Consider the following 17,044-nt stretch of genomic DNA (forward strand, 5'->3'; position numbering starts at 1 on the left):
AAGCCACCTTTCACTTGAGACTATTTCGAGCCTATTTCACTGTGAAGGCAACATTCATTCAAAACAAAAATGAAAACTACAATTGAAAGTGTGTCAGAGGGTTTATGCTGAAAGTCATTTTTAGGTATCATCTATCATCCCTGCATCCATCCAAGGCCAGTAAGACCATGATCCAAATTCTGCCCCTACCCTGCTAATTTTAAAGATACCCCTAACTAGCTCGTGGTTAGAGGGGAATTACCTGGCCCTCTGCTAATTATGCTAGGGCATCTTCATACTACCTCTTGATCAGCAATTGGCCAAGCTACCTCCTCCTTCCCCAAGTTATTACATACATCATCCTAAAAAATCAGACTGACAGGCATCTACTGATAAATTGACATAGTTCATATTCACAGGCATGAAGAGCTGGGAAAACCACATTACTCCTCTATACATAACTTTTTTTTGAAGTAACTACAAACTTCTTAAGGGCCAAAGCTTCCTATTACATTTTAGCTAGAACTAGGTCTATGGACAGGAGTGGTGTTTCCCATTGCTGTCTTTTTGTAAGCTGCTTACTATGGTCTCAAGCTTCATATGTTCCGGAAGTTAGGGAAACTGTCAACTTTTAAAAAGTAAAGGGTTGTTTTGCCAGAACAGGGCCCATTGAAGGGCATAAGCCAAGAACAAAAATAGTGCTATTGACTATATACAGAATGCTGTGAAAATGCACAAAGTAAACAAATGTCAAAAATCGCCCTTTAATTTTTCAGTTACGGTAATAAGAGAAGATAGTTGTCCATGTGAATTTTCTGCCTTTGTTACATGATTTTTTTCAAGTTGATTGTATCCCTTTAAAATAAGACAAACTTAAAGGGCCTCCACACAAATAAAAAGGTCATCTTCTAGGCTCTTCCAGAAATTCTACAATCTCGGAGAAGGAATTATTGTTTTATGTGTAGATATATAGGTGTATGTTTAGTACTATATATATATATTATGCATAGAACATAAAATGCATTTGTTACTCTGAGACTACCAGCAGGGTTGGCAGAGCATTAACAAATGTGTCAAGTTTTAAACATACTTCTCCCTCCCTCATTTCATAATCTCAGATGAAGACAAAAAAATGCTGACGTAACACTGGACGGATTAACACACACGTTTCTACCACATCAGTCACTGGATGACTACAGCAACCACGAGAGAACCCTAATTTCCTTTAGATCATTTCTCTCAAAGACATCCGAAAAGAAGGTACAGTGCAGTAACCCACTTCCTATTGACAATTGCACTCTGCAACAGTAACTTTCTAAAGCAACTTTTTTCCATCATGAAGTCAAAACAAAACAAAAATTTTAACTGTAAAAACATCTTAAAATAGTTAAGTACTGTTAATTTGTATATCCCTGCATGCTAAGTGCAAAAACTGACTGTGCAAAGTTAGGGTTGGAGAGAAACTACAAAATGTTTGGAATTTCTTAACATACAACTTTTGCTTTTTGCTGAATCCATGTGAGGGAAGCTGTTCTAGTTTTCCCTCATATGGCAGGTGTACATATTCCAATAAGGGACACTGAAAAAGGGGCAACAAGACATCACTGATCAGACTGTCAGCCAGTGTGTTTAACTTATGAGCATGTGTAGTTAGAGCAAGCAGCAGTGCCCCACACCTAAAAAGAAACCATTGATGTATTCCCAGTCTGACTTGCTTACTTTGGGGACAAAAATAAGATGTTACTAATTTTGCGCCTATCAACAGTGCAGTGGAAGAGTCAGCTAGATTCCTTTTCTAGCTCCTGCACCAAATGAACTGGTCAGCCAAATTCAGATTGCATAGTTCCACTTCTTTTGTTCTTTATTATATTATAAACTAAGAATTAAAAAAAGCAATTCAATTAGCCTTATTGCCCCTCAGTGTTTTGTCTTAGCCCTTGTTTCCAGGGCTTCACAGCCTGCTGAGGCTTTCCCTCCATCCAGATCTTGCTCTCTACAGACTTCTCCATCCCAGGCCTTCCACTTGATGTGTACAGAGATTGCCCCTCCCAGGTCCTTCCACAATTCTCAGTCTCTTGACCTGTTCTCCTGCACGAAAGGCAAGCAGCCTTATATGCAATTTCAGAGAGAACATACAACTAGGAACAAGAATGGGACTTACAACTACAGCTCCCAGTTTTAAAAGGCTTACTCAAGGGTGTGCATAGGGGGTGCAAGCAGGGGCAGGCTCCCCCCTCCCATAGTGGTCAAGGGCACAGAACTTCTCCAGACCTGGGGCCATGGAGGCAGGGAAGATCAAGCTCCTGCCCGGGGCTGGGTGGAGGGAGGGAAGATTGAGCTCCTCCCGGGGACAGGGGAGGCAGTGAGCTTCTGTGCCCCCCCCCCCCAAAAAGGGGTCAAAATTAAAATTCCTGAGCACATCCCTGGCCACTTACATGTCCCAAACCCAGTGCCTATTTCTAAATGGTATGCGTAACTGGATAGCAAGATATACAAAAAGTCACTGAAAACACAGTAGCCTACTTCCACAATTTTATGTGGTTGGTTAGCATTATGAATTTACTATTTGTGCATTCACAGAATATCACAGCTCCTTTATGCAGATTAAACAAAACAAGAGCATCTACCATGAATTGAGTCAAGTGACAATATCCAAAAGAGCCTCAAATCACAGAAAGCATCCTGCACTTTCTACATCCAATAGTTAAAGTGGAAATCTAAAAAGTGTTAAGATTTGAAATCTGAAAGAACAAGGCTTTTGAGGGAAAGCCTCAAAACGTCAAGATTCCATCCTTCAGAAGTGCCATATCTGGGGACACAACACTAAAAAAAATGTACATATTACACATTCAGCACTTGATAAGTCTGGATGTCTGAATTCAGAGACAAGTAAAGCGTTCATACCAAAACCAAAGTACCACCAACTCTCAGCCACTAAAAAGGATTAAATGGAAAGATCTAGCAATGGACAGAAGGAGAGCATTCTGTTCCTCCCCCTGCAATACTGAAGGATTGAAATGCAGAAGTAGGCTTCCTGTTCCCTTGTGACTCTTGTCCCTCTATCCTTAGTAGGTTTCAAGAGTACTTTGACACAAATCTACTCCCAAAAATGTGTTTAAAGGTGACTGATCCTGTACTTACACCATCCTTCCCAAAAAAGTCAAAGTGGCTTCCAGAAGCAAACAGAAGAATTGATAGCCTTTTATATCCATCTCCAAATGACAAAAGGAAAACAAGGTGAAAGACACAAAAGTTGCTATTTTCATGAAGACATTTCACTAGGATCTTTTGGTTTTGAGGTAAACCCTCAATTCCAAGCCATCTTGATTTTAGTAAGAGCCAAAATATATGATTTTTTGCACAGCTTTACCTGCAGAAAGGAGTTATAGCTGACTATATTAAATGCATCTTCGAAACGCAATAAATAGTGTTGGGGAGGAAATAATGAACTGGGAAACAACCACCAGATGCATATTGAATTTTGATCCTTTGTAAGAGAAACACCTTTAAACTGTGCATTTGTATTCTCCTTTGCAAATACAATTTTAAATTATTTAGCATTATTATAATCAGTTAATAGTGACAGCTCAAGGTAAGAGTGCTTAATACTTCCCCTTATAAAGCCATTTTTCAATTGCTTATAACTTTGTTAAATTGTTTGGTGGAAGTTTTTTATGCTTGCTCTCTGCCCCAGGCAAAGCTTTCTTTTCTAAAGATTTCAGTAAACACCATTCAGATATTTTGAAGAATTCAGTTTTGCAAAGCTACTTTTAACTATATCAAAATTTCCAACAATTTCGGTGAAGAACGACAGTACCTCTGTGCTTTGGAGCAGGAATGTAAGTTTAGCATATAGACCGTCCTGGTGACAAAGGTATCTTTTGCGGTCATGATAATCCATCCAAATTTGGCAGTTATGTCTCTGGAAATGGCAATCTGCATATGCTCATTGTTTGTTAGAGACCTTTTACTAATATTTCAGAACATGCCAATTCCCCTGTGCATGCTCCAGCCCCACTACAACTCTACATGACAGTTAGAGCTCTAGGTGGGGAGATGAAACAACATCAGTCATAGCTATTCTTCCCTTAAAGTCAAAAGGTGCACTGAGTTGGGAGCCAGGAAACCATCATGAATCCTAGTCTCAGTTCTTACACCAACCAGTGTTAATTCTGTGTACTTCACAGCTGTTACAATTAAGCAAGGTCTTAAACCCTTATGTTAGGGTGTGTCTACACGAAACACTGGATTTTTCACACCCTTGAGAGATATAGCTATGCCGATGTAAATTCCCAGTGTAGACCGGCCTTTAGGAGATAGCTATTCTTTATTCTACAAGTAAGGTAATGGATATTGTACAAAGTTACTTCTAACACAGCTTGAGCATAGCCCATCCCAGCCACACTGCCTTTCAGAATGTGTGTACCAAATTTACATCCTTGCTGTGCTGCCTAATTAAAACACTGGACCACATTGCTCTGCAGAGCAAGACAAAGCCAGCACTCCCAACTGTCAACCTTCTCTTGGTACTTAGCAACTAGCTATGTAAGCTACTTGCAAAAAGTAGTGCCTGGTGGGACTAGTGGCTGGTTCCAATAGAGACTAATAGTTCTCTGCTGCCAGTTACTCCTTTAACTCTTTAGAAGTGTGTGCTGTGTATTTAAAGGTGCTGGGTTCCAAACTTGCTAGTGACACATGTGGTTCCACAAGATGGAATGTGTTTTTTCAGTTTGCTCTTTTAAAAATCTAGGAGATTACATAATATTTTTTATGTCCCAAGAATACTAAAGTTGCAAAGTCAAGCAATCAAAAGCTAGGAAAATCCAGTATTATGGTTCTATGTTCAACTTTAATCTAGCCCCATCACTTTTATCCAAACACCACATTCTTTAGTTACATCATCACATAACACTTCTGATTTTGCATAACATGCACAGTGAATGCAGCAGAGGGTTGCTAGTAGGGAAAAGAGGTTCTCTTGTGTTTAAGGCACTACACTGGGACCTGAGATAGCTGGGATCTATCCTTGGCTTTAAAGAAACCTACTATGATGCTGAACAAGTGCATCATAATGCATACACACTGAAGCGAGCCAGATTAAGGAAAACCTAAATCTGGCATTTCCAACTTGAGCACTTGACATTGCAATATTAGCATTCTTTAATTTATAGTCTTTTGTATATAATATTGAAAGACATCTAGCAGTTAGGGCACTGGACCACATGCCAGGAAATCTGGATTCTATTTAACTTCACCACTGAGTTGCTGCATGTTCTTGGCCAACTCACTTCTCCATTTTATGACAGTGTCCCCTTCTGGAGATTATACTTACCTGCACTCTCCTTTGTAAAGCACTGAGATCTACAAGTGAAAAGCACTTATACTAGAGAGATATCAAGCTGCATTCTGTTTTATGTGACTATGACATAACCTGAAGCTAAACTGAAGTCTCTGTACCCTTATCCAACTGGTTGATGGTCAGGTCACAGCCATTTCAAAAGTATCTAATAGATGTACAAGGTAACACACTCCCCCACCACACACATCCCTTATTTAAGTCTGAAATTTGCTGCCAACCTTGCTCCCATTTTCATCTACTGCCCCAATCCATCTGGCAAGACTATGCACTACAGCACTGTCAATTAAAGTTTTCATTTTAACTTTTAAAATGTATGTATTGCGTACTCAACATTCCAAGTTCCAAGTTTTACTTTTCATTCTGTTCGGACAGCCAAGAGACAGAGGAAGAAGCACTACTGTACACTTTAACAGTTAAGCAGAAAACTCTGAAAATCAAATGGCTATTCCCACCTAAGTAGTCTCCTGCTTAAGGACATGCTGGGCCAGGAGAAAGTCATTTTGAAATTAAACCAAAGCTGAACTTCCCAGATAACTGAAAGTAAGTCCACACAGTTTCAAAGCGCCTGAGGCAACTGACTAGGGCTTGAGCTGCGAGGTTAAAAATAGCAGGTTAGATGTTTGGGCACTGAAACCCTCCTCTCTTGCTAGGTTTCAGAGCCAAGGCACCACACCAAGCCTGAACACCTACAATGCTATTCTTTGCCTCACACGCCCTAGTCAATTGACCCAGGCTAAGACTTGCTTTTGCAAGGGTTTTTTAGTTTGTTTGCTGTGTAGTTGCTGTGTACCCAAAATAGACCACAAGTATTGGGTTATTTACAGTAGGTAAATTTTGGGAAGTTCCCACCAATGCCAACATCAGTTCAGCTCTGCCAGTGGTTGCAATGTTTGAAGTCCTAGCTACTGGCTGCCACTGGGACTTTCAGCCTGTCAACCAGACCTGCTTTGAGCAGGATTAGAAGACACTGTGCTTAGACACCAACACCCAGTTTACATTAGGGCTCCTGACATGGATGGCACTCATGCAGCTTTAAAAAAAAAAAAGTTTGCAATGCTGAAAAACTTTTGTGAAGTCTCCCTAGTGTACATATGCCCCTACAATTAGGCAAATTCCAACACAAAGGCATTTAAAAAAAAAGTTTTGGTGCTGCATTGTGTAGAACATTACAACACAACCTTACTGGTTCTTTTAACAGAAAAATCAAGCTCCTTTTAATGATTCATAAATATTCTTACTGTACTACTAGTTGCTGGCACACAGATCCATTATCTGTTATCAGTTCATTCAGTTTTAATTCAAGGTGAACTTTTCCCTGCAAAAAATAAAAATACCGCATGTAAATATTTTTGAAATCTTTTATTTCAAAAGTAGTAACAGCACATAGGAAAGTAACTTACACATACTTTTAAAATATAATTTATCCCTCTATACAAGATATAGAACTCGTTTAAAAAAAATCAGACATGCTAGCAGAAAATGGAGGCAAATCAATGGCATACTAATGCTGAGGGGAACATTTCTGGGTAAAGAGCTCACTCCTACTCTCACTGACTTTAATGAAACCCATTGTCAATCTTGCTAGAGCCAACTAGTAATTTAGGGCCCAGTCCTGCTTTCACTGAGCTAGCAAAAATGAGACAAGCAAGTCTTGATATGCAATATATGACCAAACATCACTATACCCAGCAATATGGAACTCTAGAACTTTCATTGTTGCCTGTTCTGACTAGGTTTAGGAGGATGAGAGGCTGCCAGAAATATTTATGAGTGAAAACTGAGAAACACGTTATTACTGTTTATTACATGCACAGCTCTAGCAATGTGCTAAGTTTTTTCCAGACTGAGGAAGTGACCTCTTCGTTATCTAAGTGTTTGATCTAAATGACAGAAAGTAGTGAAGAGCAGCGAGAGTGAACTTTACTTATTTCCATGATACATGTCTCATGATTCAGTTTAGCGTAACACTTCTCTGCAGTGACAGCTAGGTTTATAAAACAATACTCAAAATATTTATATGCTGTTTGATACAATGAGAGATACCATTTGATTTCAAACAGATTTTGAAAATGATGCATGGGAGTTCTGTTATTTGTTAATAGCCTTTGTGCAGTAGTCACCCAAATAAGTGTACTTAATGTAGAACCTCATTCACACAAACAAAACCAGCAATTGTTTCAGTTACAGCTCTGTGAGGACAAAGAGTAAGCCATTTTTTTCCATACCCTCTGTAAATGATGATGTATCCAACCAACTTTGGGACAACACTGCAAAATTAACATACATCCATCTTCACTACATCTCAATGATAACACTCATTTGACCTGGATACAAAACCAGAATGGTTACTTATTCTACAGTAACTGTACTTCTTCTAAATGTTGTAGTTAGTGTGGATTCCACTGTAGGGGGATATACACCTCATACACATAAGTTTGGATTTTTTCCTTTTTACTAGCAGTGCCTATCAGGGCTGCACACGTGCCCTATGCTTCTTCATGCTCTCACATGAGATCTTAAAGGGCAGGGCAGCCATGACCTACCGTCAGTTCCCTTGCAAGTCAAACCCCATGTTGCTAAAGCCTCCAAATAATGGTGATGGAGGACAGATTGTGGAATTCACACTGACTACAACAGCTTCATGAACCACAGTTTTTGTAGGGTATGCAACTATTTTCTCTCCTTCATGTCTATGTCAGTGTGGATCCCACGGTAGGAAACTGACAAGCAGTACCCTCACTGGACAGTGATAGCAAGGAGTTTCAGCTGTCATTTAAACAGATTGAAATATTACTCTTCCGAATATGGCATCCAACCTAGCTACCATTCAAGTGCATAAAATATTTTAACAAAGTTAGAGGGCTGCTTCCCATAGCTGCCTGGTAGATCTTGGAGATCTGTATGTTTTGGAAGCAGGTAGACAATGCCATCTGTATCCTGGTAGTGTGTGCCTGGCCATTTGAAGGGAGAGGCTTGCCCACTTGACAGCAGATGGAAATTCACTGTGTGATCCACTTTAAAATGCTCTGCAATGAGATATCTGGTATATCAAAAGGCCAGGCTGTCACGGAAGACCAGACCTGGTGGAATAGGGCACGGCAGCTTTTGAAGGCGGAGTTCTCTAGACTGGATGCAACATGGGTCTCAATCTTGTCAAATTCACAGATGTATCAAAGGACCAGTGTGCATTGCCAAAGAAAAGCAAGTCCTCAATCATAACCTCTCTCTCTTTAGGGATGACCCAAGTGAAGCTTAGAGCCATGATGCTCTGTGCATGGTTACTACAGTCGCTAAAGACCTGATCATGCCATCTTAACAGCATAATTAAGGAAGGTTAGCTAGTGGTCAAGCTCTTTTCTACTGTCATGAGGGATCTTTACAAGGAAGGCTGTCATCCTGTCTCACATCAGAAAGTTATACTTGGCCAGGAAGGCCTGGAAGCAGCCATGCACCAATATAGTGACACTAAAGAGAAGGACTTCCTCCCAAACAGGAAGAGCCATTTGGGGTCTTCATCTCTGGCATCTTTTTGTTCTCTCTACTTTTCTTTTTCAACACAACTAATAAGTCTAGGTTTATGTAACTGCACAAGTACTCAAATCCTGACTAGGGTACCAAGCACCTCTACATGTTTTGTTTGATGGCTGGCGTCTGCCCCAGGACTTCAGGTGGTACTAGTAGTTTCCTATTAATGGGGAGTATGAACCTGGCTGGACCACAAACTGACAGGGTGTCTGCTGATGGAGATTTCAGAAGTCTCACAAGCTGAGTCTAGGGCAGTGGTTCTCAAACTTTTGTACTGGTGACCCCTTTCACACAGCAAGCCTCTGAGTGTGACCCCCCCCTTATAAATGAAAAAAAACAACTTTAATATATGTAACACCACCATTATAAATGCTGGAGGCAAAGTGGGGTTTGGGGTGGAGGCTGACAGCTCACGACCCCCCATGTAATAACCTCATGATCCCTTGAGGGGTCCCGACCCCCAGTTTGAGAACCCCTAGTCTAGGGAATCCGTACAAGACACTCCTGCACAGCTGTGAAGTTACCCGATGCAAGGATTCTGCTTCACCCAGTGTCAAGGAAGAGAGATCCTTTGATGTTGACAAGGGATACTAATGTTGCTCAGTCCCTAGATCTGCCTCCTCTTGATATTCCCCCATTGGTTGTCTGTCCAGAAATGCCCCTTGGGGGGGGGGAGAGGGGGGGAAGAGAGAGAGATCTTGCTCTTCCTCTGTGGTGGAAACTGGCTCCTCAGTAAAAAGGAGAACATTGGGGCCCACAAGAGGGCCATGGTGGCATACTGTTTGGGTACAGATAACTCAAAGGCTGTTGGCTGGACCAGTGCCAGTCTTGGTGGGACAGTGGTTGCTAGGGCCTGTAGGAGAAACCTGCAGCTGTCTCAGTAACAGTGATCACAGACCTTGGTTGTAGTGGGGGACATTCTTTGCTAGATGATGGTTAGACCATACACCACAGTGTTGGTGAGCAGAACTCTAGGAGTAACAAGAGATGCACCAATACAGAGACAACAGACCTGGCCTGCTGGAGTCCAGGGTCGATGCCATGAGGATAGTCAGTGTTGGTGAAGTATCCTGCCTTACAGCGTACTTCTTCTCTCCACCCAACAGTGCATAAGGCTGTTCTACAGAAGCTGTCTTTGCACCTATGGGAGGACACTGAGCTCCTTGAATTTCTGCCTCATTCATAGAGGTCCCTTTCGTTGCCTGACTTCAAATCCAGAGGTACAGATCAACATCAAAACTGGGGTTAAGCTGACTTTGGGGTCAGTGCCGGGTCTTTCACTGGCTCTATCTTCTTTGCAGTAATCTTAGAAATTGTCAGTCTGCTTAATAGGTGGCGGCTTGTCCATTAACAGGATTCTGGTGCTTGTTTCCTCCAGGTCTGATGAGACCTTCATGGACTACTCCAGAAGGTGGAGTTTCAGCTTTGCATCTCAATATGGGAAACCTCACATAGAAGGGTAAGCATACAGGGCATCAGCATGACCAGACAGCAAATGTGAAAAATCAGGACGGGGGTGGGGGGTAATAGGAGCCTATATAAGAAAGACCCAAAAATCAGGACTGTCCCTATAAAAATCAGGATATCTGGTCACCTTAGGGTATCTACTTGGAATGTGCAATTCCCCCAGGCAGAAGAGACACCTATTTTGCTTGTCCTTTGGGGAGCGGGGTGGGGGGAGAATTAGTCCCTGGCAGGATGGACAGGGCTTGAAGCCCACAGGTTCCAAATCCACTACTTGAGAAGCCCTGTATGGGGCTGGGAGGATGTCTAACCAAAAAAGTTCAGTCCAGACCATTAATAATCAGTTCATGGCATTCAAAAAAGGAGATCAGAAATGGCTCTGAAGATTTGCAGAACATTTTGAAGTTCAACCCTCTAGTTTTCAACTTGGGTTGAACACTCGCTAGGATCCGTCTTGCTGCCACAGGCAATAAGGAAACTGAGGAATGGTCGTGGCCAGCCCACTATTCACTCCCTCAAATGGGATCCTGAGGCAGCAAAGGGCAATGTGCAGCCCGGGTGGGCACTGCTATTAAAAAAATTAATTAATTTGCTATTAATTAAAATGCATGAGGCACATGTGCACCTAGAGTGGGATCCACAATGACATAGCTAAAGACTATACAGTTTTGTCAGCCTAACAGCTTAAACAAAAGCCACAACACCAAGTGGAAAATGAGTTTGTGCCGTACCTACTATTCTATGTAGCCATGTCTATCTTTGGATTCTGGGGACTTGTCTACACTTACTGGGGGAATTGATGCGCAGTGATCAATGCTTCAGCAGTCGATTTTGTGGGTCTAGAGAAGACCTGCTAAATAGACTGCAGATCACTCTCCCATCAACTCCTGTACTCCACTGGATCAAAAAGAGTAAGGGGAGTCAACGGAAGAGTGTCTCCTGTTGACATCATGTAGTGTGGACCGTGCGATAAATAGATCTAAGCTACATCGATTTGACTTACACTATTCATGTAACGCAAATTGCGTAGCTTAGATTGACTTTTCACTGTTGTGTAGACAAGGCCTAGGAAAATCTGGGCTGCTATTCTAAGGTGCCTCAGCAAGGACAGAGTGCCCACAGGTCATATACATCAGGTGAGGGGAGCACAGCGGAAAACATACAGGGCACTGCACTATGGGATGTATTACTGCAGAGCCAGGAAGAAGGGAAAAAAAAAAAGAGTCAGCCAAAACACCAAAAACCCCACGATTTTTACCCTGTTTGGTTTTGGGGGGTTTGTGTGCTTTTGGGGGGGGGTCATGGAAAAAGCCTTCTGCAGGGCTTGCTGGATCCCTAGGGATAGCTAACAGTGTGAACCAAAGTAGGCCTTGTCAGAATAGTAATACTTAGGTAGCAGCTAACCATAGGGTAACCGGATAGGAAGTGTGAAAAATCGGGAGGGGGGTTGGAGGTAACAGGAGCCCATATTAAAAAAAGCCCCAAATATCAGGACATCTGGTCACCCTAGCTAACCAAGTAAGCACCTTCCTGACTAGAGAGGATGGTATAAGAACACACCGACCTCTCAAGAGATGGTACAAGGACACACAGACCCGGTGTAAGATAGAGATGGAAGATGTATAATGAATAAGGCAGGGAATTGCAAGAAGAGAAAGGATTATTTCCTGGTTAAGGTAGCTGAATTTAGCCCTGTAGAGATGGATTGTGTCCCTACCTATACAATTCCTTTGTGATGCTAGACAAGTCATGTAAATAAATATTTTTTTTCCCCCACAGGTGATGAAGAACTGCATGTCCTTCATTTTCTGGGTAAACCACTTTAGACTCGAGTCTGATTTGCAGAAGTGGTGAGCATTCACAGCTGCTGCTGAAGTCAACAGGAGTTGTGTTCTGGATGTATAAAATCCTATATAGTAAGAACTCTAAAACAAAAAATTGGATTCTAGGCATCTCCAATTGGACACCCAAAAAATTAGCGCATACTTCTGACTTCAATCTCTGTGCCTCAGCTCCCCAGTTGTAAAAAGGGGATAATACTCCAACTTACACAGGTGTGAGTGAAAATTTATGTTTGTGAAGCACTCAGATTTTATAGGGACAAACACAGAAATACGCATGAGGAAATTAGTACGTCTGCCTTTAGAGTATGGTTTGGATGGTGTGCAGTAAACAAGGCCTGGAGCCACATAATGAATATCAGGATAAACAGTGAACTGCTACCAATTCTGTAAGAACCATCCATCCATCATGGGCTCTGAATGAGGCAGAGGTCCTGTGGAAAAATTAATGTGATTCTGTAATTAGACTGTATCAGTGACTATACATAAAGGGGCCAAATCAAATATTTCACAGGCAACCTTAAATTTGGCATTTTCTAATTTGAGTGCTTAATTTTGTGATAACATTCCTTCAGGGTATTTTTATACGTAATTTACTAGAAAGCAAACTAGAACACACAAATTCCACAATGTGGAATCATACTGACTACCCATGTGGGTCATTGAAAGGATAAGAACTTTCAGATCTACAGCATGGACCTCTATCACTTGAACTAGTGGAGTAATTGGTAATTGTAAGAGGCTGTTATCCTCTAATGTAGATAAGCCACTTTACCAGTGTGTTTCACAGCTATTTGTTGACAGCAGAGAAAGTGAGAGACTCAAGAAACTTGGGTTCAATCCCAATTATTGAAGGGAACTAATGTTCTTTAGTGGTTATAAACTTTTCTGCCTTTGTCCCTTTCTCTGCTCCTTCACCAAGTGGCGGGACCTCTTGCCACCTCTGGAGGGTGAGGAGGCCCATCGGGGACATTAGTTGGCGGCTCCTCCATGGGGCCGTGAGCACGGGCATGTACTTGGCGCGGTTTACCCCTGTCCCAGACACCTGCCCCTTCTGCGGCGTGAGGGAGACCCTGGCGCACATTTACGTAGACTGCGCCAGGCTGCAGCCCCTATACCGGCTCCTCACTGATATCCTCTTGCGTTTCTGGCTGCACGTTTCCCCCCACCTGCTTCTCCATGCACTCCCTATCCGTGACCCCACGAAGTCGCGGGACCTCCTGGTCAACCTCCTCCTCGCCCTGGCAAAAATGGCCATCTACGTGACCAGGGAGAGGCGGTTGGCCAATGGAGACTCCTGCGACTGTGGGGCCTGTTTCCGATCCTTAGTCCGTTCACGGCTCCGGGCAGAGTTCCTCTGGGTGGTGTCCGCTGGCTCCCTTGACGCCTTCGAGGAGCAGTGGGCGCTGTCCGGGGTTCTCTGCTCGGTGTCCCCGTCAGGATCCCTTCTTATGACCCTTTGACCACACTCCTGTCCCTGTTCTTTTATTAGTTGTCCCCCGCAATTAGTGGGTTTCTGAGGCCCTGTGGAAGCTCCCCTTAGGCTGGGGGGGTTCCGTTAGCATGGGGCAGGCTTTGCCCGCCCCGTTTCCCGGAAACCCAATAGATTTCTCTGCTCCTTCCCAACCCTTACTCCACAGTCCTCCTTGTGCTGCTTCTGGGCCCCCCCCCCCCTCCCAACCCCGGTGTGTGTCAGGCTGCTTCTTCCTCCTCCACATTGTCTGGGAGCCAGAAGTGAGGGGAAAGCGTCTCTGCTTTAAGTTCAGAAAAAACAATTACAAGGGAAGTCCTGTTTCACCCCTTGCAGCCCAGGGAAGGAGCACGTCCAGAGATCTTTGGAGAATTTAGCTCTAACAAGTTTCTACTTGGCAAGCGTGAACTGTTATTTTCAGAGGCTCAAAACTTGGCCAAACGAGGGCTGCTTTTTACAGGGGTGGCAAAAGGCACTTCCCTGTTGCTAGGGCTGCACTCCTACCATTTCAAATCTCTGATATAAAGCATGGAGGTACTAGAGCTTTGAGGAAACTCTTGTATTTAAAAAAACAAAAACCCATGGACAAAATAAGCATTCCCCCCCGCCCCCCAATCTCATGATTGGAAACAGCTAACATAGCATAACATATGGAGATATACCTATCTTATAGAACTGGAAGGGACCTTGAAAGTAATTGAGTCCAGCCCCTGCCTTCACTAGCAGGACCAAGTACCGATTTTGCCCCAGATCCCTAAATGGCCCACTCAAGGATTGAACTCAGAACCCTGGGTTTAGCAGGCCAATGCTCAAACCACTGAGCTATCCCTCCCCCTGAACCATTTTAGACCCCTGAACCATTTTAGATGAAACTTTGAAAAAAAATAATTCAACCTATAAAGTTTCAACCCTAACAACTAAAGGAAACTGAAAACAGTCTTATAATGGCAAGTGTTGGGCAACCTTAATTATAAATCATCACTACCAGTTCTTCCTATAACAGATAAGCAGATGCAATACATGCACACACGGAGAGGAAATGGAGACAATATTGGTCAGCATGATACACAGTGGCAGCAAATGATATTTTGTTAAAATTTTGCCTCACCATATTGAGCATCTGACAATTGTCAAATCAACTACACATCACATTATTCCTCCTCCCTCTCCAACTACAGAGAAAGGTAGCATCCTATCCCTCTTTAAAGGAGGGGACACCACTTCTCTTTCCCAGTGGTGGGAAGCAAGCATCTGCTCCCTGTTACTTTTCCCCACACACCCCACCCAAACCAACTTTCCCCGGCAATGCCTCTGAAACGGTTAGTACCAACAGACTCTTATTGCTGATCTTGTTGCATGGAAGTAGTTGGCACCACAGCAGGGGTCAGTCCAGATGGCCCAGGTTCTGGAGCTGGAGCCAAGGACCCCTGATATGAAGAGGCTGGTAGCAGGGAGCATCTCATGCCAGAGGACCCCTTCCCCGGCTCTTCTGAACGCTTATTGTTGGATGACACCAGGGACCTAGATTGTCTAGTACAGTGCTTCTCAAAGTGGTGGTCCGCGGACCGGGGTTTCCTTATAAGAGCATCGAATAGGATAATAATATGGTACCGGTCCCTGGCACATTGAAAAAAAAAATTGCTGGTCCCCCACATCAGATAGCTTGAGAAGCACTGGTCTAGTGGACCCAAATCTTGGCTCCTTGGATAAATCCAACCTCTTGTACTTCTTCTTGGAGATCAGGGAAGGGGACTGGTGCCAACGTTCCAAAGTAATATCTGGAGGGGCACTCCACACTGATGCTGAAGCACTCAATGTATTTCTCAAGCAGGAAGAGTGAGCACAGGACAGGATGTGATGCAGCCTCGCTTCTCTGCCTTTCAGTGCTTATAGTTTCTGCAAGTTTGGCAGCAGTCCCCAATGTAGTCCTAATTTTAAGGAAGTGGGACAAGATTCCCTCACCAGCACAGATATTTTGCAGCTGGGAAAAGGCTTAAATCTTGGAGACCAAGGCATAACCTAGTACCAGGAGTCAGCGACCCCTAACAAAAACAGAACAGACATTCCAATAAAATAACATGCCAATCTAAAAACAAGTACCAACTATTTATAAAAGATAGGATAAAGTTCCATGTTATGAGAGAAAGCTTGCTGAAGCAAGCCAACATGCTCCTACCTCTGATAACAGCTAGGGCTTCGGACAAGGCAGCGAAAGGACACATGCACTGCCCTGATGGAGATTTTTCACTTAGCATAGTGCCCAACTCTGGTGCATTGGGAGTACACACAACTGAAGTGGAATGTACATGTATAATCACTCAAAGAACTCCTCTAATGCGTGATCTTGCTAACAGCCTGTGTCCTCTCCCTCCTCCCCATACACTATTTAAAGGAAAAATATTCATTATAGTTAAACTGTTAGGTCTTTATGGATGTGAAAGTTAATTTACATAGCATGCATATCAGAGACACCAAGCACACAAGTATAAAATAATCTGAACATTGTCAGAAATACTAGAAAACACCCAGAGAGTTAAAGCAAAAACCTCAAAACACACAATGCTACTTATCAGCTCAAAAAAAGCAGTAAGTAAAACACACACTTTCAACAGCTTGGAAAGTGGTCTGGGGCTCCGAGACAAGTTATGTAATATTCTTATATGCATTATGGCATATATTAAAAATATAGTCCTATGTTTATTTCAGAGTCACTGTACACACTCCTCCCCATCAAGTTGAGGAGATTCCATCTCACAGTGGCAGCTTCCCTCCAAATTTTCCACTATACTTAAGAACATAAGAATGTTCACACTGTCAGAGCAAAGGTCCATCTAGCCCAGTATCCTGTCTTCCGACAGTGGCCAACGATAGGTGCTTCAGAGGGAATGAACAGAACTGAACCATCAAGTGATTCATCTCTTGTCGCCCATTCCCAGCTTCTGGCAAACAGAACCTAAGGAGACCATCCCCCTTCCCATCCTGGCTAATAACCACTGATGGACCTATCCTTCATGAATTTATCTAGCTCTTTTTTGAATCCTATTCAAGTCCCATTCAAATCCACACCATTGGCTTATTCTAGCTTCTCAGCACATTTCAGTCTCCTCCAGCTCAAATTCTAACTTTTTCCTTACTGTCCCCAACACTTTGCTTCCACAGTAGCCAGACTATCATCCACTGTAACATGGAAATATTTGTGAGCGCATAAACCCAAACCACCAGGATTTGGTTAGCTTGGGATTCCCACTACTTGACACTATCAGAAGGCATGAGTATCATTTTAAGAGTTCAATGTCATCTTTTCTTAGCAGCAGGGTATGCAGGTATGGGTTTGCTCCCACAGAGAGGATCCTCAAAACAGATGTGCAGCCAATCATTTTTTTGTAGTGCTATACTGTAGATCTT

The 17,044-nt window shown here is 42.9% G+C and overlaps 1 protein-coding gene across 6 annotated transcripts in view; it reads right to left on the reverse strand.

The window, feature by feature from the left end:
* The window catches only part of RASA2 (RAS p21 protein activator 2), a 193,238-nt gene that overhangs the window by 59,306 nt on the left and 116,888 nt on the right, over positions 1-17,044 (reverse strand). For all 6 annotated transcript variants that reach the window (XM_039487410.1, XM_039487409.1, XM_039487415.1 and 3 more), the window contains one exon: positions 6,577-6,653. In XM_039487410.1, coding sequence (XP_039343344.1) covers positions 6,577-6,653 — 77 coding nt within the window. The remainder of the gene's footprint in view (positions 1-6,576; positions 6,654-17,044) is intronic.

Source organism: Mauremys reevesii, linkage group 9 (genome assembly GCF_016161935.1).
Source record: "Mauremys reevesii isolate NIE-2019 linkage group 9, ASM1616193v1, whole genome shotgun sequence".
Taxonomy (NCBI): Eukaryota; Metazoa; Chordata; order Testudines; family Geoemydidae; genus Mauremys; species Mauremys reevesii.